At 40.3% G+C, this 26719-nt stretch overlaps 1 protein-coding gene across 1 annotated transcript in view; it reads right to left on the minus strand.

Annotated features, from left to right (window-relative positions):
• Window positions 1-16566: 16566 nt before the first annotated feature.
• The window catches only part of LOC114558165 (mucin-2), a 42137-nt gene continuing 31984 nt past the window's right edge, over window positions 16567-26719 (minus strand). The window contains exons 33-48 of the mRNA XM_028581955.1: window positions 26496-26667; window positions 26067-26314; window positions 23263-23446; window positions 22910-23102; window positions 21742-21920; window positions 21549-21618; window positions 21261-21438; window positions 20656-20824; window positions 20338-20436; window positions 20183-20226; window positions 19431-19553; window positions 18650-18745; window positions 18033-18161; window positions 17814-17853; window positions 17222-17345; window positions 16567-16792 (exon numbers count right to left, since the gene is read on the minus strand). Coding sequence (XP_028437756.1) covers window positions 16567-16792; window positions 17222-17345; window positions 17814-17853; window positions 18033-18161; window positions 18650-18745; window positions 19431-19553; window positions 20183-20226; window positions 20338-20436; window positions 20656-20824; window positions 21261-21438; window positions 21549-21618; window positions 21742-21920; window positions 22910-23102; window positions 23263-23446; window positions 26067-26314; window positions 26496-26667 — 2274 coding nt within the window. The remainder of the gene's footprint in view (window positions 16793-17221; window positions 17346-17813; window positions 17854-18032; window positions 18162-18649; window positions 18746-19430; window positions 19554-20182; window positions 20227-20337; window positions 20437-20655; window positions 20825-21260; window positions 21439-21548; window positions 21619-21741; window positions 21921-22909; window positions 23103-23262; window positions 23447-26066; window positions 26315-26495; window positions 26668-26719) is intronic.

The following is a 26719-nucleotide window of genomic DNA, read 5'->3' on the forward strand; positions in this document are numbered from 1 at the left end:
GGAACCTGGCGGTGGTGGGTCAGGAAACGTTTCACTGACTAAGAACGGTGACGTTTGCTTGGAAGTTCAGTTCAGAAATCCCCTTCCTAGGACTGTGACCCTTATCTGCTATTCCGTTTTTGATTCTGTAATCGAAATATCTAACCAAAGGCAAGTCCTATTGGATCCCTACTAAAGATGAATACAATAGAACTCACTAGCGTCCTCAGGAAAAGAATGAATAGAGACACAAATTTCTTAGGAGTAATGCCATGTGATCATCTCCCAAAAACCGTCGTTTGTAAATTACCTGCTATGCTCGTAAATACACAGCCCAGTAATATGCCGGGTGAACACTGGCTAGGTATTTACATTACAGAGAACAAGCATGGTTTGTTCTTTGATAGCTTTGGACATCCAACTACCTTTTTTCCTCAGGATATTAGCAATTTCCTCTTAAAAAACTGTGTGGAGATGTACCATTCAGCAAAACAAGTGCAAAATAATTATATGTGGACAGCACTGCGTTTTCTTTTTATGTCATATTCAGAAAGAGATTCCTTATACAAAAGTATTGAACATGTATGGTACTAATCTTGTATGCAAACGATACAATGGTCAGCCATTTTGTTAGCAGAATACATCCAGATGTGTGTCACGATCAGAAATTTAAATGTGTACAATGTTCATGCGCCACCTATAGGTAAAAATTGTGTAATGATGTTTTTTCAAAAATAAAGAATGTGGAATATACTGGTCTTACAATGTCTTAATTTTTTTATTCCTTTTTTATTTTTTAAAACAAATTATACAGAAAAAAATGCATTCAACAGATAAAATTAATGTAAAACATTAATTTAATGTCACAGGTTTACATACAACAAAGCATTTTCATATGCTTGAAGAAATTACTCCCTCAATGGAAAAAATATTAATAAAAAAGAAAATATAAAATGCATGTCACCAGTTTACATACAACACAGCATTTTCACATAGTTGAATAAAGAAAACATACCTGAATAGAAATATAATACAAAATAGAAAATTTATGTAAAACACATTCATTTAATGTCACATGTTTACATACAACACTGACTTTTCACATAGTTGAATAAAGAAAACACACCTCAATAGAAAACACACCTCAATAGAAAAAATAATAATAAAAATAGGTTTAAAAAAAAGTTAAATATAAAGTAGTGTAATAATAGAAAATAATAAACTTGCTATGAATGGGATAGCGGCCCCCAGTAGAGGCAGTAGAAACCCGCCTGTTTGATTGATTGTCTTTTTTTTTTAAATGTTTAACTTTTTTATCAGCTATTAGTCTAATAACTTTCTTCTTCTTTAACAGCTTGTACTGCATATTAGACAGTGGTATGTGACCTCTTAAGATGTTCAAAGCTATTTCACAAAGTGCATTGATAAAGTCTGGACTAGCGTTGCTCACAATGACACCTCTCGCTCTGGGTGATGCCTTATGTAGCATGTCTAACAATGTAAAATTCCTCTCCATTCAGCTTGACATTATTACACCTTTTTTCTAGGAACGTATACAACCTGCTGTGGGGATATCAGAGCTGTTCTGAGTCTTAAAATATTGGGGGTTGTGGATTTTTAACCCCTTGACGCCTGAATTTATTCACAATTATATAAACAAAAAATTATGTGTGTTTCTGGCTCCAAGCTGATGCTAAATTAAGTTGAGATTGTTAATTTGTCTATAGCATATGGAATAGATATAAATTTAGGTATGATGCAAATTAGCTACAACAGGCATTATGGTAAAATTCTTTACAAAATGGTAAAATTAATAAAACACATAGTAGATTTCATTCATGTCACAAAGTTGTTAGAACTTCTAAACTGTAAATGACAAATACATGGATCTTGACAACGGCAAGAAAGAAAACACTCTCCTACTCCCTACATTGACAGTAGTTTCTTTAGGGTTAGGGGTAGGGTTAGGTTTAGGGGTAGGGTTAGGTGTAGGGGTAGGGTTAGGGTTAGGGGTTAGGGTTAATTTCGCATCAGTGAACCGGATGTATCTCCCACTCCGACCGGTCCTACGAGAAACCAGCGCATGCAAAAGGTTCCTAGGTATGTATCGCATCTAAACAAACCGGCATTGGGGGGAATACACACGCTATCTCGCCTGCAGTCGGAATGGAAGGGGTTTGATGAAAATTAGCGACAGTCGGCGTTAAGGGGATAATCTATCAATAGATAGCCAAAGGTGTAACTAGTTGCGTCATTAAAAGCCCCTAAAAAATATTTAATATTACCGGGGAACATTTGGCGTGCCAGTAAGCTTATCTGATGTTGATCTCTAGCATTTTTGAAAATAATTATATAGTTTGTGTTTAAACTGATTGTACGACTAGCTTTACCTTGAATAAACAGATTCTGCACTAAATATACACAGCTAAGACGTCTATGATGGACATACTGGGTGAAAACTTTTTGAACTTCCAAATTATCACTGGCTTGATTCATTAAATCGTCTATAATGAGCAAATTATTCTTAGTAGGAGGCAAGAGTGTCTCGTCGCAGAACGATTCCGGGAGACCTTGTACAAAATTTATATTCACTGTTTTAAGCAATTGATCGTATATTGTAACCAGCATGAATAGATGTATATAATGTTATAGATTTTTTGTGAAATAACAGAGGACATGTTTTCTAAAAATGAAACAACAAGGCTGAAAGGGTGTTGAAGCCTACCATCAAATCCTGAAACATCCCTAGTAGCCATAAGGGACGGTTGTATAGTCTTGGAGCACACGTCGTTTGTTGTAAACAACCTGTACTTTCCTTGTCTCTAGCATCAACAAGGCATTTTCGCCCAGAGGACTGCCACATACTGAGGACGTGCTGACGTGTAAGAGTGAGCGTATTGTGTCACTTCCGGTGTTCCTGTGTTAACAAACGCTAGTTTGCTGCTCCGGCAAAAACATACTGAACTCTGCTTTACTGTTTAAATTAGCGGCTATTTGCCTGGATTGCATTTGAATTACAATTGTTTTACTCAAGCACTTATACTTAGCTTCCCTTACAGTGACTGACTCGCTGAATTTACAATTGTTAGAACGCTGTTAGCTACTTTAGCTTTGCCATTAGCAATGGCTAATTCCTCTCCTGCTTTCTTGCTCTGTGTGTCAAATGTTTAGCTATTCCTCTGCCTCCTTTAGTGATAACAATACATGTAATAAATGTAGTATATTCGCTGCTCTGGAGGCAAGGCTTAGTGAATTTGAACCACGGCTCCGCACCATGGAATCAGAATCGTATGCTTCCGTAGCTAGCCAGCACCATGTAGTTAATGCGGACCACCATAATGTAGCTTCTTTAACTTCTGCTAGCTGTCCCCCGTCAGACCCCGAGCAGCCGGGCGAGTGGGTGACTGTCCGAGGGAAGCGTAGCGTTAGAGGGAAGCGTAGCGTTAGAGGGAAGCGTAGTGTTAGATATAGACCAGGGAGTGCACATGATGGCGGTCGCTCTAAACCGGAGCGCCTCTCTAACAGTTTCTCCCTACTCAGTGATACACGTGCTGAGAAGCCAGCTCTGGTTATTATCTGTTATTATACTGCGATATGTGAAGCCGGCGGACCCGGCGGCTACAGTACCTACGGTCATATGTGTCCCCGGGGCTAGAGCGGGCGATATAGAAACCCATCTAGAGCTGCTGACTAAAAAGAACTGTAAATACAGTAAGATCATACTTCACGTAGAGGGTAATGGTCGTAAATCGGAGATCACTAAATTGAATGTTGAGTCACTTTGTGCATACGCAAAGACAATGTCGGACTCAGTAGTTTTTTCTGGACCCCTGCCAAACCTGACCAATGATGAAATGTACAGCCGTACGTCATCCTTCCACCACTGGTTGTCGGGGTGGTGCCCAGCTAATGATGTGGGCTATGTGAATAACTGGGGGGTGTTCTGGGGAAAGCCTGGTCTGATGGAGTGAGACGGCATTCATCCCACCTGGGATGGAGCCGCTCTCATATCAAAAAATCTGACCGAGTTTATCAGACATAAACCATGACAACCCAAGTTTGATATTACTAATCAGGGGTGCAGTACTACGCGCCCCCCGTGCTTCCGTTGGAGCAGTCACCCACTCATAGTCTAATAAGCACGGTGTCTGTCTCCCGGATCAGATCGGTTAAATCAAAAGGTAAACAAAAGATGCGCTATACTTAACAACCTAATTGGAATTAAAACGACTGCAACGATAGAACAAAATAGGAAAATTAGATGTGGACTATTAAATATTAGATCTCTGTCTTCTAAAGCATTATTGGTAAATGAGTTGATATCAGATAATAACATTGATTTATTTTGTCTTACTGAAACCTGGCTGGGCCATGAAGACTATGTTAGTCTAAATGAAGCCACTCCTCCCAGTCATATTAATACTGAAATTTCTAGAGGCTCAAGCCGAGGAGGGGGAGTTGCAGCCATCTTTGATGCAAGCCTGTTAATTACTCCTAAACCTAAATTAAATTATAACTCCTTTGAAAGTCTTGTTCTTAATCTTAAACATCCAAAATGGAAAACATTACAGCCAATTATATTCGTTGTTATTTACAGGGCTCCAGGTCCGTATTCTGAATTTTTATCTGAATTCTCAGAGTTTTTATCATGTTTAGTCCTTAAATCAGACCAAGTACTTATTGTAGGTGATTTTAATATCCATGTGGACGTTGACAATGATAGCCTTAGTACTGCTTTCAACTCATTACTGGATTCAATCGGTTTCAGTCAGAGTGTGCACAAGGCGACGCACTGTTTTAACCACAACCAGGACCTTGTGCTGGCATATGGTATTGAAATTGAGGATTTAATAATATTTCCGGAGAATTCGGTATTATCAGATCATTCTTTAATCACTTTCGAATTCTTACTACCTGACTATATTAAATTAGATAAAAGCTTCTACACCAGATGCCTATCTGACAGTGCTATAGCTAAATTTAGAGAAGATATTCCAACAGCATTCGACTCTATGTCATGCCTTAACATAACAGAGGACCTCTATGTTAACCTCAGTCCCTCTCAAATTGATACATTTGTAGACGGTGCTACGACTTGCCTACGGACGACCTTAGACTCCGTTGCTCCCCTGAAAAAGAAGATGATGAAGCAAAGGAAATTAGCACCTTGGTATAACTCCCAAACTCGCAAATTAAAACAAATCTCGCAAAACCTCGAATGTAAGTGGCGTTCCACAAAAGTGGAAGAATCCCGTTTGGATTGGCAAGAAAGTATCAAAACCTATAGGAAGGCCCTAAGAAAAGCCAGATCAGACTATTACTCATCACTAATAGAAGAAAACAAGAACAACCCAAGGTTTCTTTTCAGCACTGTAGCCAGGCTGACAGATAGCCACAGCTCTACTGAGCCATCTATTCCTCTAGCTCTGAGTAGTGATGACTTCATGGAGCTTCTTTAATGATAAAATTACAACAATTAGAGATAAAATCCGTCACCTTTTGCCCTCAACTTCTAACGGTTCACCTTTAAACGCAGAGTCGCTAGAAATAACGACTAGTCTCGACATATACTTAGACTGCTTTTATCCTATAGACCAGCCAACCCCAATTAGCGGCCCGCAGGCCAGATCCGGCCCGCAAGAGCCAAATGTCTGGCCCACACTGACAGCATTGGCATTCACTTGTTATAATAAACATGCATTTAATATCCGTGGCTCTAATTTATTTTGAAATTATCCCACACCTTCCACTTGACCTGTGGCCTTTACCGCGTGCATACGTAAGACGTGCTTCGCGCGCTTTGCGTACTTGTCTCCACTCGACTAGCTAGTGTCACACACACAGTAGCCGCAGCCGCTCGCCAGCTAGCCTTCCATCAAAAACACTGACCAAAATTGACTACCAAAAAATAATTAAATGCAGTCAAACCAACATGGCATTCGCCAAGATACGCAAGGTAGACCAGGAGAACCGTCAGTTCAAAACTGACTGGACTGAGAGGTATTGGTTTTTTTTTACCGGACCACAACAGTGCTAAGCCAACATGCTTAATATGCATGCAGACTGTAGCCGTAATTAAAGCGGACAATCTGAAGCGGCACTTTAACTCTATTCATGCTGCCAGTTTTAATGCCAACTATCCAGAAAAATCGGACCAGCGCAAACAAAAAATTGCAAGCATGTTAACATCATACAAGCACTCGGTTTTAACTGTGTAAAACAACATCGGCACAAGAGAGCGCAACAAACTGCCTCGTTACACGTTTCTTGGAAGCTTGCAAGAGCTAAGAAGCCATTCGTCGATGCCGAATTAATTAGACAATGTGCAATCGACATGGCTGCCAAAGTTTTAAACCAAGAGGAAAAAATCCCAAAAAAAGTTGTTGAGCTGTTGAATCAAGTGCCGCTGTCGGCTAACACGGCAACCAGAAGAGTCGAAGTTTTAGCGGAGGAGTGTTTTTCCAGTCTACTCACAGATTTGAGGAAAACCGAAGCATTCTCACTAGTAGTAGACTTGTCTTGTGACCGAACCGACATGGAACAGCTGTCTGTGTTCGCAAGATTTTTTGATGGGAAGACATCCCGGGAGGAGCTGCTGTGTTTGATTTCAATACCCGGACGCACAACCGGTGAAATCATATTCAACGAGCTGACGCAGTTCTTCGAAAGGAATGGCTTAGATGTGAGTAAAATTGTTTCTGTTGTTACCGACGGGGCTCCGTCGATGGTGGGACACCGCCAGGGCTTGGTAAGCAGGCCGTGTGTTGGAGAGGGTGTGTGACCTACGTGATGAACTTGTGTCATTTTTATCCAGCCTGCAGAGCCAAAAAGCCAGCGACTTTTTGAACTTTTTAACTGACAACAAGGTGATATCAGATGTTACTTTTTTGTGTGACATCATCTCTCATCTAAATCACCTTAACCTGCGACTACAAGGCAAGAACCACACTGTTGCTGACATGTATGAAGCGATTGAAGCTTTCCGGTCAAAGCTGCACCTCCTGGAGAGAGACATTCATGGGAGAAAGTTGCACTTCCCACGTCTGCGTGAGCATTGTGAGAAGAATAAAATGCAGGAAGATCCAGCAATGAAGGATTTTGTGTCCAGGCTGGCAGAAAACTTCAAGGAAAGATTTGAAAGCTCCCCTAAAACTCTCAGCTGACATCCTTCTCTTCGTAAGACAGCCGTTTTCTGTGTCAGCTGACGGCCAGTGGACTGCAGAAGCCAAAAAGCTGGTACCTTCCATAGATGAGGCGGCTCTTCAGATGGAGATCTTGGAGATGGGAACATCTGATTTGCTCAAAGCTCAACACAAGGATGCACTGGTGAGTGACTTTTGGATCAACCTGGTTCCCCTAGCTCGTTTTAAAAACACCAGAGATATTGCAATGTTCCTACTCACGATGTTCCCCTCAACATACATCTGTGAATCTGCATTTTCTTCAATGAATGCTATCAAGAGCCAGGACAGAAACAGACTCTCAGATTCACATCTTGGATAGTGCCTCAGGATCGCCACAACAGAATACAGGCCTGACATCAGAAAGGTTGCCTCATACCGTCGCTCTCACTTTTCTCACTGATTGGTGAGTGAACAAGACCCAATCATTTATTTGGCATATTCTGATAACACATTTGAAAAGTAACTAACTAAAAATCTCTGTCTGTCTGTGTTTGTCCTTCTGTCTTTTAGAAAGACCGACTGAACGCAGCTATCCAAAGCCTGGGTGTTCCAGACAGGAGTGGACGCTCTGTGTGTGTGTGAATGTGTTTGCTGGACTTTTTGTTTGCGCAGAATATGCTCCAAGGGCATTTCATAATTAAGTAGTTTGCTTTGGACAAATGTTTTTTTCATTTTTTCTCTTATGTGACTCCTAACACCACTACTAATAATTATAAAATTACAATAGCAGTTACATCCGTGCATTAAACTGTCGCCAAAAAACAAACATATTGGCCCTCGGCTTAGCATGCCTGACCAAATTTGGCCCTTTTGGAAATCTAATTGGGGAACCCTGGTCTAGATAATCCTCTCCGCTAGCCGAAATGAAAAATTCAATAGGACCGCCGTCCGTTAGAGCTGACATTGGGGGGGATTTCTACAAATGTTGATTTTTCGATAGATGTTTGTGTGTACGGTACTGTAAACGGATCCAATTCCGTCTTCACACACTTTTCGGACTGATTATGAATAAACGCCATGATTGATTCTGTAAAATTAAAATATGTCTTTTGTTAGGGCCAGAGAGCGTTGGTTCGGAGCTCTGCGCCTACTGACAGATGCCTTCTTTTTGAGGATCCTTCGTTTTTTGGGGGTGTTTTTATGCTTTTTGTTCACTGTCCGGCTACGCCCACATCCTGGTGGGCTTCTTTTTAATGCTTTGCGTCTGTACACCATGAGCCCATTGCCCTGTTGTCTGGATGCCACGGCGTTCCTGACATTAGTCACAACATCACCAATAAAACCACTTGCTGCTGTTTTCAGATGGGGTTTGGCTATATTAAACCCCTTTTTTAAAAGTGGAACAGCCATTCAAAATAAATTTCTGAATATCCCCCCTAATCCATGCTGGCAACTCCCCACCAGTTTGATTGATGCAATAGTGCATATATCTTCCATCATCGGTTGTGTACGCTTTCCTCGTAATTGTAATGCTGTTTCACAGGTCTAAAATGTAGTTTGACAATTACTTTTCCGTATGAGAAAGGGATGTGTTGGTTCTGATCGTCTCGTAGTTCTATCTGAATATCAGTAATAGTCGAGCGTGACAACGATGTGTAGTGAGGACTGTCGTAACTCAGAGTGGGCATACGTTTGCTCTCATCAGAGATATTTATACAACGGAGTAGGGGTACATGACTATCACCAACTAGCTGTTAGTCCACAATGTCACTGTAAATAAATATATTATAACGACCCCCATGAATGTCGGCCGGGTGTGGAGCTGCACATTTTAAATGAGGGCCAATGTGAATTTCGAACACAGAGTCTGGATTGAACCCAAGAATTTCGGCCAGACGTCCCCTAAACACAATATTCCAGCCGTCTCCTCCCGTGAAAAGAATCTTATTAGTGATAGGGTTGTGGCTCATAGTTATGTGGGCTAGGGCTGTGTTAGCAGCACACTTCATATTATATTCTTTAACAATGCTGTCGATCGTATTATAAGAACCAACTGTTAGCCTTAGCTTGTTGAACATTTTCGTTTTCGTGTCGATGAAATCAACCTTGGCATCGTTCTCAGTGAAACTATTCCAGATCCTGGGATATTGAATTTCAATAAGACCAACTTCATACGGCGATTGTAATATGATTGGTTTAGCCAGTTTTGTTCTGAATTGCCAAATCTTATTATTTGGATAAACTAATTGTGAGGCATTACTAGGTAGCGTAACAAAAAATCCGTTCTTATTCATAGCTTCAACACCTTTCACTAATGAATTGAATTTCTCCAGCCATCCTAACCATTTCACAAGTACAAGCTTTTTACGGCCTGTTTTCTTTCGAGCCAGCACTTTCTCAATTTTAAACACTTTGTTTTTGTCTACAATTACAGCCTGTAATTCTGCTTCGTAAAAGGTACCTGTCACCGGCTCCCCACTATTGTCTTTCAGTATATAAACAAGAGGAGTTCTACCTATACGTTTTGATATTGTAAAAAACTCATCTGTAAAAGTCTGTTCGTAACCTTTACGAAACATGCCTCTGTGCTTTGATATCCTAACGGTGTCCCCCATCTGAAATTTAAACAGCACTGTTCCATGTGGTTTCAGTTTGTACAGAGTGTTGAAGACAGTTTTCTCATTGTCTTTACATACGGCGGACGGAGCCATTTTTATTGACCTATGGTATGCAGAGTTGTAAGCAGCAACCATATCTCGTACTACCTCAATATAGTGGCGCGAGTTAACAGCCGTTAAATATCTCCACATTCTGGTTTTGAAAGTCCTATTGAAACGCTCAACAACACTTGCTTTTATTTCGTTCGATGTGGAAAAATTGTGAATTTTATATTGTGTCATCAATTTTTGAAAAACCTTATTATAAAATTCTTTTCCAGCGTCTGTTTGAAGCTTCTGGGGTATGCGTCCTTGTTCCAATATTTCCTTAAAGGCATTTGTCACAATAGGACCCGATTTGTTTTTTAATTACCCAGGCATATTTAGAAAACACATCAATACATGTCAATAAATATTGCACATTATCGTTTTCCGTTGAATATTCAGACATATTGACCAAATCAGCCTGAAATTGCTTATCGATACCATTAACAATCAGTCTGTTTCTTGGGAAGTGTTTCAATGCAGGTGCGTGCAGTGTATAAGCATCCTGCCTCAGCAGAAACTTTTTAACCGTGGGGATAGTTGGAGACAAGGCGGTACATTCTTTGATGGAATCACGAAGCTTGCGTACACCTCCTAACCCTCCTGGGTGGGACGGATCATAGTATATTTTGTGCATAACCTTCTCCATGATTCATTTAAAACACAAGTGAACACATTACAGTTATGTCATTCTTTTTATTTTTACAAAACACACTCACACAGTCATACATATGACAGTTATGAAGACAGTGAAACCCGTTCTATCATAGATAGCATATTGGCTAATACGGATACATTGCTTTTACTGATTATGAATATATTCAGTTTTTGCAAATCCTGTAAGACATCAGTATACTGTTTTTCTTGCACATACAAACTCACTGTATCTACAAGCATTGTATACATAGTAAGTAGGTGATAAACTTTCAGCATCTTAAAATTGCGTATAATGTTGGCTATGACATCACAAAATGTTTCCACTATACTCTCACGTGTCATTAACATTGATAATAACATCTGCAGCAGATCCTCCCAAGGAGGGGTATTATGTTGTCTTTTTACAATCACCATCAGTTTTTCTAACCTACTCACAACTGTACGATCTACATCAGCACTCTTACATTGGTATTTTTCAACATCGTTCACATTATTAGCAATGGCTTGATCTAAAATACCAGATAAATGCTATACGTGATATCGCTCACTGATATGGTTATACATTACACATAAACAATTCCCCATATTTTCACCCTGTTAGTTTTTTCTTGCATATAAATCTCTCCAATAGTCACCAATCTTTCTAATTTCGGCTATTTTGACAACGTCGTCCCCTATCATAGAGTCATACATAGCACTGATCTTAGTCGTAACATCTTCAGCCGTTTTCAACTCGTACAAAACTGTTTCGGATACTCCCCGGATTCTACCCTCATCAGCCGTGAGATGTTTCATGGACAGAAAACGTTGTACGACCCCAATGAATTTATCAGTCAGGAGTCTTTTCATAAGCTGTTCAAAGTGGACAGTGTAGAAGTGTTCTGGTAGCCCCTCGAAACAGGCATGCTGTTTCTGGCTTGGATGATTGATCTGACAGCCCGAACAAAGCTCTTCCAAATACTTGTAAAGAACAATGTTAAGAAGATGTAGAGACGCTGTTTTAACGCTATCTATAAACAAAGATGACACCACCCCATCCGTCTGATCAGGCGCCTCTGTGTCCGAACAATCAGCAACACCACCCTGTTGTAATGCAGCATATGTTGAGGGGGTAGCTTGATATGCATATGTCCGAGGGGGAAGTGCCCCAATCAATAGAGATGGCAGCAGAGGAGGTGTAGGTGGGGGTGGCGATGATGACGATGATGAAAGGGATTGAGGAGATCCGGTTGCCGTTAGGGGTGCAAATAGACCAGGGGTGTTAGAAGGCGTCCCTGTGGGGGATGGATGAAACCACTCCAGATCCTCTGGGAAGAAAAAAAATCACACATTACATCATAGTAGCAAAAAAAAAAGCAAACTATTTTGGCAAATAATTATCACATACAAATTAGACCCACCGTTTTGTTAGTCTTTGTGTCTGATGATTTTAGGTCTATAGAGGTTCCGTGGCAGGGGTAGAGATCTTTTTCTTATGTTCTCATAAGAACTCCTTATTTTGTCTCTTCTGATGACATAGTCGATGGTATCAAACTGTTTCTTCAAAATCTCCCAGTCATACCATTGTATAAAGAACACATTTTTAAACCATTTGTTGTGTTCTTCGTTAGATACAGGATACGGTTTTAACTTCCATTCTTCATGACCACGGGCAGCAACTAACTTCTCCCTTTCACTGCACATGCTAAGGAAAATAAAATCCTCTGTAGGTCTAGTGAAACGGTCTGCTTCCACACGATAGATACTGGAGCCATTGCAACTATCCCATTGAGACACATACACCAGCTCAGGTAAGCCAGGATTGTCAAGGTCCGGACAGACGACATCACGAAAAAGGCCCCAGTCTTTCACAGAGATTGTACAGGCGGTTTTGGCCTTGCTAGATAATTCCACAGCAACACTAGTGTAAACAGCTAATGTCACGTATCCTGCATTGTATTGAATTGAATAACTGTATCCATTGACACCGACATATTCCAGATCAGATGTACACGATTCAGTCATGCTTGTAGGAAAGATCTCCGAACGGAATCTCTTCTTTCTGGCAGCCTGACTCAAACTGCCTGTTGTTCCAGTATTAGGCTCTTCGCATCCCCATAACTCTTCTCGGTGGGCTAGGCTCAAACCAAATGTAGTGGGTCCTATTCTAGATGTCTCACCTTCTTCAACAACAGATGATCCAGATTGTTGTCCAAATGTGTGGAAAGACATGGCTGAAAAACGATTCCTCTTTGCTTTTGCCGAAAAAGAATTAAAAAGTGAAACTCCAGAGGGCTTTTTGTTGAGGAAGTCTGAGAAAACGAGGTAGCAAGCTAGCTAGCAGAACAGCTAAAAATGGTGGATAAAAAAGTGAGCAGTCAGCCTTGAAACAAGGGGTTTTAAACACCACAAACCACACCCTGTAGGGCGTTTTTACAATCCACCAATAGCAAACCCCTTCTTAACAGCTAACCATTGGTCTATCAAACGTTTTAACACCTTTTTACAAAATGTAAATGATGTAAACCATGACAGCGATACCTACGTCATCACATCCGTTAGATGCATGCGCAGTTTCGATGACGAGATGCGCTCCCATATTCGGCCGCTAGATGGCGCTCGCGGGGTGCTGACGTTCGACCGCTACGTCATTACACTCGCGGTATGCGAGCGCAGCTTCGACGATTAGATGCACTACCATATTCGGCCGCTAGATGTCAATTGCGAGTACCGACGTTCGGCCACAACGTCATAACGCACGCTCATATCATCAGATTACTTGGCAAGAATGCGCGTGCGTGTGATGACGTCACACATGCACGCGCAAACTCGCCAGGTTATTACTACTACTCCTGGCAACCTAAGATAAACAGCTTTTGTTTTAGCTTGTTAGTAAAAATTCGCTATTTGCAGAGTAGAGCTGTGTTTGAGACTAGCGTGAGTTCATCTGTGCCAGCGACCGTTGGTTATCCTCTCTGTATCGTTCCCAGTCAGCGTGTTTTAACGCACACACATCTCGGCTCAATTGTGTGTGTGGAGCTCGGGCATCGCTGTACAGAATCCCGACATGTGAATAGAGATGTAAATACAGGGGGCTGGGTTTTTGCTCTAAATGCTTGAAATGATAAATAACAGAACGCATTTTTTCCTCTTTACATTTTATGAATTCATGATTATTCTGCGGGCCAGACTAAAAGCTTTGGCGGGCCGGATGTGGCCCGCGGGACGGCAGTTGACGTTGGCTGTTGTAGGCCTAGTCGAGTTTTTAATTTTATTGTCTGTGTCTAGGGCTAACTCCCACCGGCACATAATTGTGACAAATGTTGATGTAGATTGACGTAAAAGTCGCATCAAATCTGCATTGGTTGTTCACGCTGCGGCCGCATTGAAAAAAATCTGACCTGGGTCTGATTCAGGACCACATATGGAAGTGTACTAACTCTGATTTCAACAAATCAGATCTGGGCAAGATTTGAGTGTTCACACTACTTCTGAAGAAGTCTGACCTGGTCATTTGACCCCAAAAAATTCCAATATGGGCCACTTTTGTCTGCCGTCTGAACGTAGCCTAAGACTATCTTAGATGTCAGGAGAGAAACTAGGCTGGCACCCCATGACCAAATAAAGAAAACATAAAACAGATAAAGACAAATTGTCACATAGCGCTCCAGATCTCCTAATAGCAGCTGGAGCTACTACAGTGGAGTATATATTAGAAAAATAATAATAACAAAATAACAAATAAAGGCTTCTTAACCATATACTACCCAACCAGACATGTCACAAATTGGGGAGAAATGACCAGCATTGGCCGCAAAGATTACAGCTATATGGCGTTAGCATGTAGCTACTTAATATTTAGCAGTATGCTAATGTTAGATTGTAATGATCCATTATTAATGTGACTATTATCGCCACTGTTCATCACACCCCCAACCGGCCCGTCAGACACCGCCTACCAAGAGCCTGGGTCTGTCCGAGGTTTCTTCCCAAGAGGGAGTTTTTCCTCGCCACTGTCGCACTGCTTGCTCTTGAGGGAATTACTGTAATTGTTGGAATTGTTGGGGCTTTGTAAATTATAGAGTGTGGTCTAGACCTACTCTATCTGTAAAGTGTCTCGAGATAACTCTTGTTATGATTTGATACTATAAATAAAATTGAATTGAATTGAATTAATGGAATGAAGCAGCACTTTCTACTGTCAAGAACTGTAAATACAGACAACAGCGCTGTAAGTTCGGGGCTTTAGGGGCTGCAGCAAAACTAATAACTAATACTACAAAACTAATAACAATAAAAACATTTTATAAAAAAGTGACTAAAGTAAAACCATATGTAGCCCTAATATTGGATGAGGTACTGAAGAAAATGGAAAGACTAAGATGTTTATAAAAGCTGCACTAAAGTACGCTTACAATTTTACCAAACCCTGGAGAGCAGCAAAAAGCAGAATTCCTACAGTTAAACGGGACAGTGAAGTGTTCTCACGTATGTTTGTCTGTGGGGCGATCACATAGGCTGTGTCTCAAAGCACCTACTTGCACACTTCAAACCCTTAATTTTAAGTATATTGTAGATAACGCAAAAAGTCAGTGCACTGTAAGTACCCGGATGACGCCCTAAAAACGGTCAAAAAGTTCAGTGTGGAACGATGGACACTACGCACACTAAACAGGCGCCATCTTGACTATGCTGAGGAAAGGGGAGGGACCAGGGACGTCAACCGGCAGCTGATTGGACAAACGCGTCACATGGGGGTCTGGCTTCTCCTGGATTTCACAACAGAGCATAATGGCGGCTCGTTCAGAATACGATCTCGTATTTTACAAAATTAGTTCACCGAAACATGTTTCTGAAAACATTTTAAGCGAGAAATAGGCCATGCAGTTGCTGAATCTGTCTTCATTTAAGATCAACAAAGTTTGAAAGATTTTCGTCAGATTTTCAGAGGCAGCAGACCGCTCGTCATTTCCGGTAAGTGTTTTAACATAAGTGTTCTGTTTGGGACGACACTAACCATCCAAAGTGGGCACTACGGCAGCAAGTGGTCAGTGACCATTAGCAGTATACTGATAAAAGTGTGCGGTTTAAGACAGCCATAGCCTGTATAAAAAAAGAAGAATGACACGATTGAGAAGTCCACTCTGTTACCCAGGTTTTTTTCTGACACTTTACTCAAAATAGCAAAGTTATGTGGTCAAAATATGTTCCGCGCGGCTGGATACAGGGCTTTTAAACCAAATACTACACAACTGAAAATGTTTCAGGAGTAATGTGACCCGAATTGGGGAGAAGTTAACAACATTGGCAGCCAAGATGACATCTTTTACTGCCGTTTTGTGTGTTAATGTTAACACCGCAGTAGCTTAAAAAAAAGTCATCCTGCCCTGGCTGGAGCAGATGACCAATCATAGAAGGCCGGAGAAGGCAGGCTTGGAGTTGCGTATCACTTAGCCGAGAGTAGGCAAAACTCTTGAAACCGGAGCGTTCAGAACAGTTGGAAATTATAACATTATAACATTGTAGATATGACAGAAAATAAGGAAAAGCACAATATGTCCACTTTAAAAGTGATGTTTGTTAGATTGTTATGAAGCATAATATTTTGTCTGTGACTTTTAATCATTCCTCTTTGGCTGCAGAAACAACTACCTCAGTTTTATCTTTGTTTAATTTGAGAAAGTTCTGGAACATCCAATCATTGATTTGTTCAATGCTCAAAATTAGTGTTTGTATTAGACCATAGTCCCCTGTTAATATGGTTGTGAAAATGTGTGTCATCTGCATAACGATAGTAACTTATTTTGTTGCTTTCTATAATCTGAGCCAGCGGTAGCATGTAAATGTTAAACAGAAGAGGTCTTAGAATGGAGCCTTGTGGCTTCTTTCTGGTGCTCCAAAGCTCCCAATAAGAAAAACAGGACAAAGACAGTATTGCAGCTGCAGTATAATCTTTATTGATGAGATCTTTGTGGGTTTCCAATCTTATAAACTAAGTATACTGATACATGAGACATAAATAGAGGAACTATATATGCTGATTCAAATATAACTTAATGTATAGTCCTATAAAGTAATGCTAATCATATAAGTGGCAAATGCATATGCTTGTCCTGGTTTTTGCCTTATCTCCTGCGTCGACGTGACTTGACGCTAGGGGGAGTGGTTGCCAATTCCCTGGGGCCAGGCCCAGAACACTCGGTCTTGAGGCACCCGCAGCTGTCGATGTGGGTGTAGGTGTAAGTGATCTCTGTGTTGTCAGGGCAGGAGAGCTGGACCTGGCGCTCAGATGTAGCCAGCTCTTGGCAGCAGGAGCAGGTGTGCTGCAAGGATCTTGTTTTGGTAGAATAACTGAGAGAAGAGAGAAAGGAAGGTGAGCAGAAAGGGAAAAGAGCAAGCAATTAAATTGGGGAAAAATGTAATTAAATTCCAGAAAAACCATTTAAGACTACAGAACTGAAACGTTTAGAAAGCTCCTCAATGTGATCATTATATGATATAAACCCTTTAAATAACATGTATATAGAACTGAGCAAAACAACATTATATTGTACAGTTACCGTAGAAAATCCTTGGATCCTTAACCTAACCTAAAAGTCATGATATCTCAGGTCTCTGCTGCACAGATTATGACCTGATGATCTCTTAAAATTCCTGCAACTTACATAATGTAAACACCTCTTTTAATGTGACAGAAAGTACAACGGAAACATTTATTTGGCATGTCATGGAATTTTCCATGACACTAATGATAAGGCAAATGGCAGGAGGGGGACTCACAAGGTGAAGGTGCCACATGCTCCACTACAGGATGTGACATTGACCAGGTTTTTGGCATAGCAGCCCTGGCTCTCCAGGTACACAGGTGTGGTGGACACACCGCATGGCTCACCCTTCGGAATACCTGACGCAGGCAAGAGAAACATGTTGAGAGGGAATAACATCTATTTTGACCTGATTAACAGATCATAGCATCTGGGGACAAAAATTAAGACTATGGAGCGAACACAACTACACTTGGTCTTCTAGGGTGGAAACCATAATTGTTTACTTTCTGCGTTTTTGTGTTTGTTTTGAGAAGTAAAACTAATTTAACTGCACTAGATCTATACCAATAAAACACAAATTGCTGAATATATATGAAGAGGCTCAATAAACCAGTGATGTCTTGAATGTACTCTAATCTAGATAACCATGAGAAATTTGGCCCATAAATGGGTTGTATATGGCTTAGTCAGAGCTGCTCAAAATGGTCCTGCTCATTTAGCTTGAAATCTTAGAATCTCTGATGGACATCATGTGGCTTTGTGTGCTAGAGTAAGAGGAGAGTGTGGAGGAGTAGTGTAAATAATATGCAGGAAGCAATACATACAGACATGGCAGCATCCGTCTGGAGCGATGGTCTCTGTTCCCTGCAGGAGACAAAAACATTTACACCAAAATCACGTCATCAATGATGTATTAGATTCCAACCTCAAATTATCTGTGTGTGTGTGTGTGTGTGTGTGTGTGTGTGTGTGTGTGTGTGTGTGTGTGTGTGTGTGTGTGTGTGTGTGTGTGTGTGTGTGTGCGTGTGCGTGTGTGCACTCACCGGTATGCATTCATTAGGGTCGTAGAGGGGACAGATTGTCTTGGCTTCTATGGTGATGAACTGATTAGCGATCTTCACACACTCAAACTTCACACAGGGGTTCCCAGCGGGAGTCCAAATGGAGCCAGGCTAAATAATAATAACACAACAGAATTTTGAAACACAGTCTTGCAGACAAGGCTGGATCAGAGTCACTGTCATCTCCATGTTGTCATTTGTAGACTGTTCTTGTGCTGGCTTTTATAGTATTTGACTCTGAGCCATTTTTGTCTCCCTGTTGTCCTATCATCTGATATGTTGTTGTCAAAATGTGTTGTGTTGACGTGTTAATGTGTTCAGATTTTTTTTTCTTCCAATTCGTTTTAAAATCGGCAGAGGTGTCGCTGGAATTCTGTGCACATTCCTCGTGGGCTTCATATGTCATGTTACACTGAAATAGCCGAAAAGTAACAACAAATGAATGCAATGTGATCTGATAGCATCATTATCTTTAAAAGAAAGACGAGATGTTGCAGACCTAAGTAAGCTTAAAATATATTATATATCAAATCAAATCAATTGTCTTTCATTCTCTCTCACCTAAAACACACTCTGCATGCACACACACTTGGACCAACCTTTAATGCGTATGTTGCATTCAACAGCACGACAATGCAGCTTGTTTGGACACATGTCCCACAGCACAAGTTAGTGCTGATCTGGTACTCATAACCCTGAACAGAGACACAAAGACAAACTCAGCATACAAACAATGCACATAAAAATGTAAAACCAGCACAACACCTGGATTGTTTTTAAATGAACAGGATGTCAGAATTTGGATTCAGGGTTGATATTAGTATTCTGTCGGGTTTACAGGATGACTTATATTTCCATTACTTCTGTTAGTTATTTCCAGTTGCAGTAAAGAGGCAAAACTAAAGCTGAGGCAAACACAGAACACAAAATGTCTCAGAAGGGAGTCTTTTGAGATGGTGAACTGAACCATGTTCAGTATGAATCTGACTTGACTTTTTCCAATAGATGACTTATACTTATACTTAGCTCTGTAGAATATAGGAAGGTGCTCACAAACAGATTTCAGCAGCACACTCCCCTATCTGACAGTTAAACTCACTCACAACTTGTATAATAATACCTGTCCTAATCTGTTTTGTGCTCTTTTATAATTTTGCTTAATTTCCATTCTAATAACGGCAAATCTGGTCAGTTTTTATGGGCATTAATGCCAGCTAGAAAAATTCAAATTATTCTCATGCTATCTTTAAATATTGAAAATGTTGTTTGGAAGAGCATGTGGCAAATGAATGTGCTCATCAGTAGAGCCATAAAGAACATATTTAGAATGAACTTAAAAATGAAAGTGAGGGGAGGGAAAGAGAGAGAGAGAGAACCTACCACAGGGCAGTTGGTGTCACAGGGTATAGGCTCACAGTCTATAATGTTCAGGGGGCTGCTGGCATTGGCCTTGTTACTACAACTGCACTTCTCACATGGCTTCATGGGCACCAGGTCTCCAACCTGGACGGACAAGGTGAGAAGGTCAGCACTGATACACATTCTCATGCTTGGAAACATTAGAACTTCCTTTCAATATAATGCAGTCCATTATAACACCACTGTAAACCTCAGTAATAAACATATAGCTATATATTAATACCTCTGAGACTGAACTACTTTTGTAAAGGGCGAATTCATGGCTAAGCTGTTGTATTGGATTGCATTAGGTTTTACTAAAGTGGTCACTGAGTGTATGTTCAGAATTAGTCTGGATCAACAGAAGTACATTTCCAGGATAATTGCTGGACATCCAGATGTCCCTCACATTCCACTCTATGTGTTGCCGTTCTCAAACTCACTTCACTTTGGGAAACGACAACACACTTGGAGCTTGGATCATGCAACAAGGCAAGCCTGCGGAATGATTGTAAAGATTTACAAAGAATATGTTTACTTTTATGCTTTTACTGTCTAACTGGGATGTTTTGGGACCGATTGGTTGTAATGCTGTGGACGAAGTACACACAGCGATACATAAAAATTACACAATCCTACAATCTGTGTTAAACAAAGCCCTCATGTATTCTTTTATGCTGTAGTCAATTCACATCAGTTTCACATGAGAGTGGTAGTAAGATGTGAGATCTCACCTGGTATTCATTGTTGTTGAAAACACACACATCCTTTTTAGGCACTGTTAAGGAAACCGATCAATAAATACATTTTAAATGTGATGTAACAATCACTATGGTAAAAATGAAACTTGGCAATGCAGTTCCAGTATGCACAAGCATAGCACACTCACCGCAGGAGTATTTCCAACAGCAGACTCCCTTAGTTTGGTTTAGAATAAAACCAAGAGGACAGGACGGCACAAGACCAGAGCACTGCGTCCCATCACATTCTGTCCAGAGACACAGGTGGATGAATGAAGGACGGGATGTTCATGCCAGCAAATATCATTAGATAAACACTTATTGTATAAATAACAATAAAGGAGCTCTTTCACTGGGAAGTAAGTCCTTAAAAAATCCTTAAAAAATCTTGGTTTTCAGAACAAGCAAGAAAAGAAAACGTGGTCATTTTTGGTCGTCCATTACGATTCACCTTCTTGGTGACTTACCACACTTCTCCTTTTGACAGCAGCCAACCGTTTCATTGACCTTGACCTGACCCTCTTCATCACAGCTGGGGGGGGGCTGTGCTGGACAGGACACGGGATGGCAGCTGACCTGCAGTGTGTCCTCCTCACATATACACTCATTACAGTTTTCTGTCCACTTTGAATTGGCCTGAAGACACAATGTTTATTGCAGAGTTATGGCATTATAAGCTATTCCGGCCTTTCCAAAGGTTAATAAAAAGGGACTGACATTGTAAACAAATCATTTACCAGTGTCCAACTTCCATTTGACAGCCGACAAATTTCTATTTGGAGAAAAATATTAACAAAGTCAAACAAACAAAGTTTTGTTTTTAGATGTAGACAAAAAGAGACTCAACAGGTGAAGCTGAAACTTATATCATGTGCAGACCATCAGAAATAGTTGGTAGTTCTGCAAAACAGTGGATTAAATCATGACATTTTGGAATGTTTCTTGAATCATTCTACAATCAGCTACATTATGGCAAAGTTATGGTAAAACATTAAGGTCAAAGTGAGTTTGATGATAAAATAACAAATATGATTTTTACTTATTCACAAAAGGCCATTAAAAAGTACAGCACATTCTTGTCCATAGCTGTTGCCATATAGTAGTGCCATCTGCTCTTACCACAGTTGGGCACACATTCATTAGAGCTGGAAGAGAGGAGGAAGTGGTCATCTGGGCAGAAGCAACCCTCCAGCTTCACATTTGTCATGGCACTGAACTCATTGACCGTATAGATGAATTTCTGGTTGTACCTGAAGGAACAACCGCATATTGTGTCAAGGTTGTATATGATCAAATCATAAATGAATGAAAATCGATTGAGTGTGATGAGCAGCAACATTGTGTTGGTAAATTGCTGTACCAGGAATCACAGGTAGGCTCCACCTGAGGGCCACACCCCCGATAGACTTTGGGACTTGGACATGTATATTCTATTAAGAGATGAAAAGAGAAAACACATAATTTAGTTAAGGTCATTGCTGTAATGTTGTTATTACAGGTAATAGTAGTAGTGCTTGACTATAACGTAACTATAACGTATTCAGGTTGCATACCACAGAGTCCGTCGGTGGCACTTCTCCAGTCAATACACAGTCCAGACTCAGCACAGGCATCAGCATAGGTTTGTAAGCTAGTGCAGCCAACGTGATTTATGTGCATGTGGCAAATGTCAAACTCACAGGCCACAACAAATGGAGTGTAGTCAATAACCTTGTGGCAAGCTTCAAACACACTGGGGAAAATTGGATTTATAGTCAGTATGGACAAACTGAATGCATCATTACACATTATCAAGAAGTCATTAAACCAGTATTGCTTGTCAGGTGTGTTTCAAAGCTGGAATTTCATTTGTCTAAAAAGGCTTTATTTCAAAGATGGAATCTGTAACACGGATGGCTTCATTAATCTGTTAAAGTAATAACCTTTTGTCATTCGGACAGCTGTCTTAATTTATGCTATAGCGTATTCAGGCATGACATGAAGGTGATAGAAAGAGCCACAATACTTGCATGATATTTGGAGAACATATGTGAGCTGTAAAGGACTGATATAAAAGAAGAGTGTTTTCTGTTCTCCTACAGGCTGCTGATGCCAGCCCTACTTCTCTCCAGTGAATTTCCGTATACCTGACAATTCTGTTATTCTACTTTACTGTCTGGCATGACAAGATGTTAAGCTTGAACTTCCTTTTTTATTTCTATTTTCTCACGTATGTTAGGCTTTTAGCTGGATATTTTTTCAGTTTGCATGGATAAAAGCAGTGACAGTTGTGGGGGGGGGGGGGCAAAGATGGCCAGTGCCCCTATAATATTAGGCCTCGACCCCCCTTTGACGTGTGTGTTTTCATACATTTTTAACCCAACCTTTATCCCCAAAGAGGGGATATTATTAATGTGCAGTGATAAATAAAACGTAGGTTAACACTTAATGGGCTTCTTGTTCTGCTGTGAGCTTCATGTTAAATGGACAACATTATTTCAGATTTGAGCTGTGTTCAAAGTTAGTCAAGTAAATGTCCACTGCTCATACAGACTGTTTATAAAACACTCCCTTACTATTGGCTAAATAAAAAACTATTAAATACAAAGAACATGTGATTTGAAGAATTTGTAAATTCTTAAATCCGCAGCGGAGATGTATTATTCAAACTAACCAATGTTTGAATCTGATGTTACAGATGACTAGTGCAATTTCTGAAATGTTTCGAGCTTTTCCTCCTACCTGCCCTTAATGATCTCACAGATTGATGTATCACAGGTGCTAGGCTTAGGCGTAGTCGTAGGCATAGGTGTAGGGTTAATATGTTCACAGTAACTGTCGTTAGCATGCCACCCGAGTGCCATATTAGGACATGATGGATCAATTTTGCCACTTGGCAACATGCAGTCATCTGTCCGGTTGTTGTCACATGTGCCTAAAGAAACCCACAACATTATGAATCATACTGATTGCAGAATGTGTTAAATAGGTGCAATAACTTATATTTAACTTCTATACATAAACATGTCATTTATCAACTGCTGTCCAAACCCTACATTGAGTAAGATAATATTCATTTCTACTGCAGGACTCACCACACTGTCCCTCGGTGTTGCCGGCAAATTTACTATAGGGCAGGTAGATACTGAATATGAGCCCTGAGAAGGTGATCTTGGCATGGATTTCAGGGATGACAAGCACAGTCTCTATACCGGTGGAGGTTATACGGAAGTCACCATTTTGGTATGCAGGACTCACATGCTTGCCATTCACAGTGGTCTAAAACAAAAAGCATTATGATATAAATGTCAGAAATAACCCTTGACAAGTCTTTGTAAGGTTCAATCCACCCCCAGTAAGCCCTTCTTTGGACACGTTTTACAAATAAGAATCAGGTCAGGTACAACACTATGGAGGAAATATTTATTCATAATTCAAATTGAAAGTCCAAAGAGAAATTGAAAATCCAAAGGGAAAACAAAGCAAGATCAAATTAAAATTAAAATTTTTTCCATTTGGCTTTGGCTTTTGAATTTAATATTTGGCTTTTGAATTTGAATTTAACATTGGATTTTAATTTTCATTTGGCTTTTGAATTTCAATTTATCATTGGCTTTTAATTTTCATTTAATATTTGGCTTTTGAATTTCAATTTAACATTGGATTTTCATTTGGACTTGACACATGTCAATGTAAATGAGGAGGCGTGGCCCAAAGGCTGGTGGGAGGGTCTGAAACCAAAGGGGTGCAGAGGCACCTTATGAGCAGCAGGGGGAGCTTACTGCTGAGGAGCACACTGTTAAGCATCTGTCTGCAGATTCACCACTAGGCTGGGTCTGGTTTCACATGATAGAAAATGATGATGGAGGCTAAACACAAACCACATTTCATGCAACAACAGTGAAGTTTTCATGTAGTTACGATAATTGGGCCCGTGTTAGTGAGGACTAGATTAGGACTGGATTTAAAGCTGATTCTGGTTCCCAACTTCGCCCCAGGTGTGTCTGTTTAAAACACGACTCAGACAACTTCTCTCTTTTGATGTTATATTTAATTAAGCAACAGTAGAAACATGGGTGTGGGTAGCTCTGCTTACGTGTGTTTGTGTGTGGTCAGATTTTGAGGACACACACACACAATCTCAACCGGATAGTCATCGTCCGAACTGCGACCTCTCCTTTTTCTTTCTCTCACTTTTTTCTCCGGGTGGTGCGTGCGGTGTGAGGTGCGTGTCTGCGCTATTATAAAAAAGCAATCAATTCTATGGGCTATCTAGATCGGGAGTTTGCCGTATTAGCAGCAGCAAACAACTGGAAACTTTTTACAATTTTCATCTGCTATTTCACCACTAAATTCACTATTGAGACTTTTTTATGCGATAAATTACCTGTGTAGAGTTTGAATATGGGCAGTTTTACAAACATTGATGGCCAACTGCACATTTTATCCGATGTTGTCAGAAGCTTCAGTCTGACGGGACAGCCAGCTGGTGGCGGCCGGGATCTCCTCCCTGCTGGCCGGCCAGTGATGCTCACAGACACCGCTGTTAGCTGGAAGTCTGAAAAAGTAGCCTACACGGGCTGTACAAAAGGCCTTCAATCAGGAGTGATAGTTGTGAGGAGGCTCCATGTTGGAGAATAGCGCGGACACGCACCTCACACTGCGCACACCACCCGGAGAAAAATTTGAGAGAAAGAAAAAGGAGAGGTCGCAGTTCGGACGATGACTATCCGGTTGACATTGTGTGTGTGTGTGTGTGTGTGTGTGTGTGTGTGTGCGTCCTCGAAATCTGACCACACACAAACACACGTAAGCAGAGCTACCCACACCCATGTTTCTACTGTTGCTTAATTAAATATAACATCAAAAGAGAGAAGTTGTCTGAGTCGTGTTTTAAACAGACACACCTGGGGCGGTTGGGAACCAGAATCAGCTTTAAATCCAGTCCTAATCTAGTCCTCACTAACACGGGCCCAGTTATAGTAACTACATGAAAACTTCACTGTTGTAGCATGAAATGTGGTTTGTGTTTAGCCTCCATCATCATTTTCTATCATGTGAAACCAGAGCCAGCCTAGTGGTGAATCTGCAGACAGATGTGTAACAGTGTGCTCCTCAGCAGTAAGCTCCCCCTGCTGCTCATAAGGTGCCTCTGCACCCCTTTGGTTTCAGACCCTCCCACCAGCCTTTGGGCCACGCCTCCTCATTTACATTGACATGTGTCAAGTCCAAATGAAAAGGCAATGTTAAATGGAAATTCAAAAGCCAAATATTAAATGAAAATTAAAATCCAATGTTAAATTGAAATTCAAAAGCCAAATATTAAATGAAAATTAAAATCCAATGTTAAATTGAAATTCAAAAGCCAAATATTAAATGAAAATTAAAATCCAATGTTAAATTGAAATTCAAAAGCCAAATGAAAATTAAAATCCAATGTTAAATTGAAATTCAAAAGCCAAATGAAAATTAAAATCCAATGTTAAATTGAAATTCAAAAGCCAAATATTTAAATGAAAATTAAAATCCAATGTTAAATTGAAATTCAAAAGCCAAATATTAAATTCAAAAGCCAAAGACAAAGCCAAATGGAAAATTTTAAAAATAATAATAATATTTTTAATTAGATCTCGCTTTGTTTTCCCTTTGGATTTTCAATTTCTCTTTGGATTTTCAATTTGAATTATGAATAAATATTTTCTCCATACAACACAGTCTCACGCCCAACTGTCAAAAACCGAGGCTTGGTCAAATGGTCATCACTTTGATGAGTTGGGTTGTCAGGTATGGAGTTCAAACCAGTGGTTGCATTTGCACAAAAAATGCAGTTGCTGCCAGGATAATTAAACGTTTGAGTTTGAATTGAAAACGGAGAAAGATAATAATGACATGTAATTACCTGATTTGTGTAAATGCCATTGACCTCCTTCTGCATTATAAAGATTCTGTAGCTTTTGTAGAAGACAGTGATGGACTGAGGACAGGCCAAGTCATCAGCAGAACCACAGTAGTAGTTATCGATCATAACACTGAAGTTGTATTTGGGCACTATCTCCTTCATCAGCCAGTAGGAACAGTTGCCTTGAAAACCATAGTAGGTTCCATCGAAGGTGACATAATGGGGGTCTCCCCAACCATAGCAGATACCTTAAAACAAAATGTGTATTTTTAAAAATACATTTCAAGTAATCTGGGTATCATCTAAGACATACAATCCAGTGTTAAATCAAATTTAAGTAAAATATAAAAAAACACAGGTAAAATGCTTTCACATTGTTTAACCTTAGGGTTTTTGCAACCAAGCATAATTTTAGAGGGTCAGACTTACATTGGCATTCATAGTGGAAGCAGCATCCGTCATCATCCAGCACTTTAATAGCAGGGAAGTTATTTGCACATACTACAGGCTTTGGAGTTGGACACTGTGTATGGTTATAGGTCACCTTGCCATTATCACATGTTCCTACAAGACAGTTACTCTCCTTCCAAATTTCACCATCCTATGGGGACAATCATAGATCGAAATGAATAAAAACAGAGAGGGCTGGTATT

Source organism: Perca flavescens, chromosome 7, assembly GCF_004354835.1.
Source record: "Perca flavescens isolate YP-PL-M2 chromosome 7, PFLA_1.0, whole genome shotgun sequence".
Lineage (NCBI taxonomy): Eukaryota > Metazoa > Chordata > Actinopteri > Perciformes > Percidae > Perca > Perca flavescens.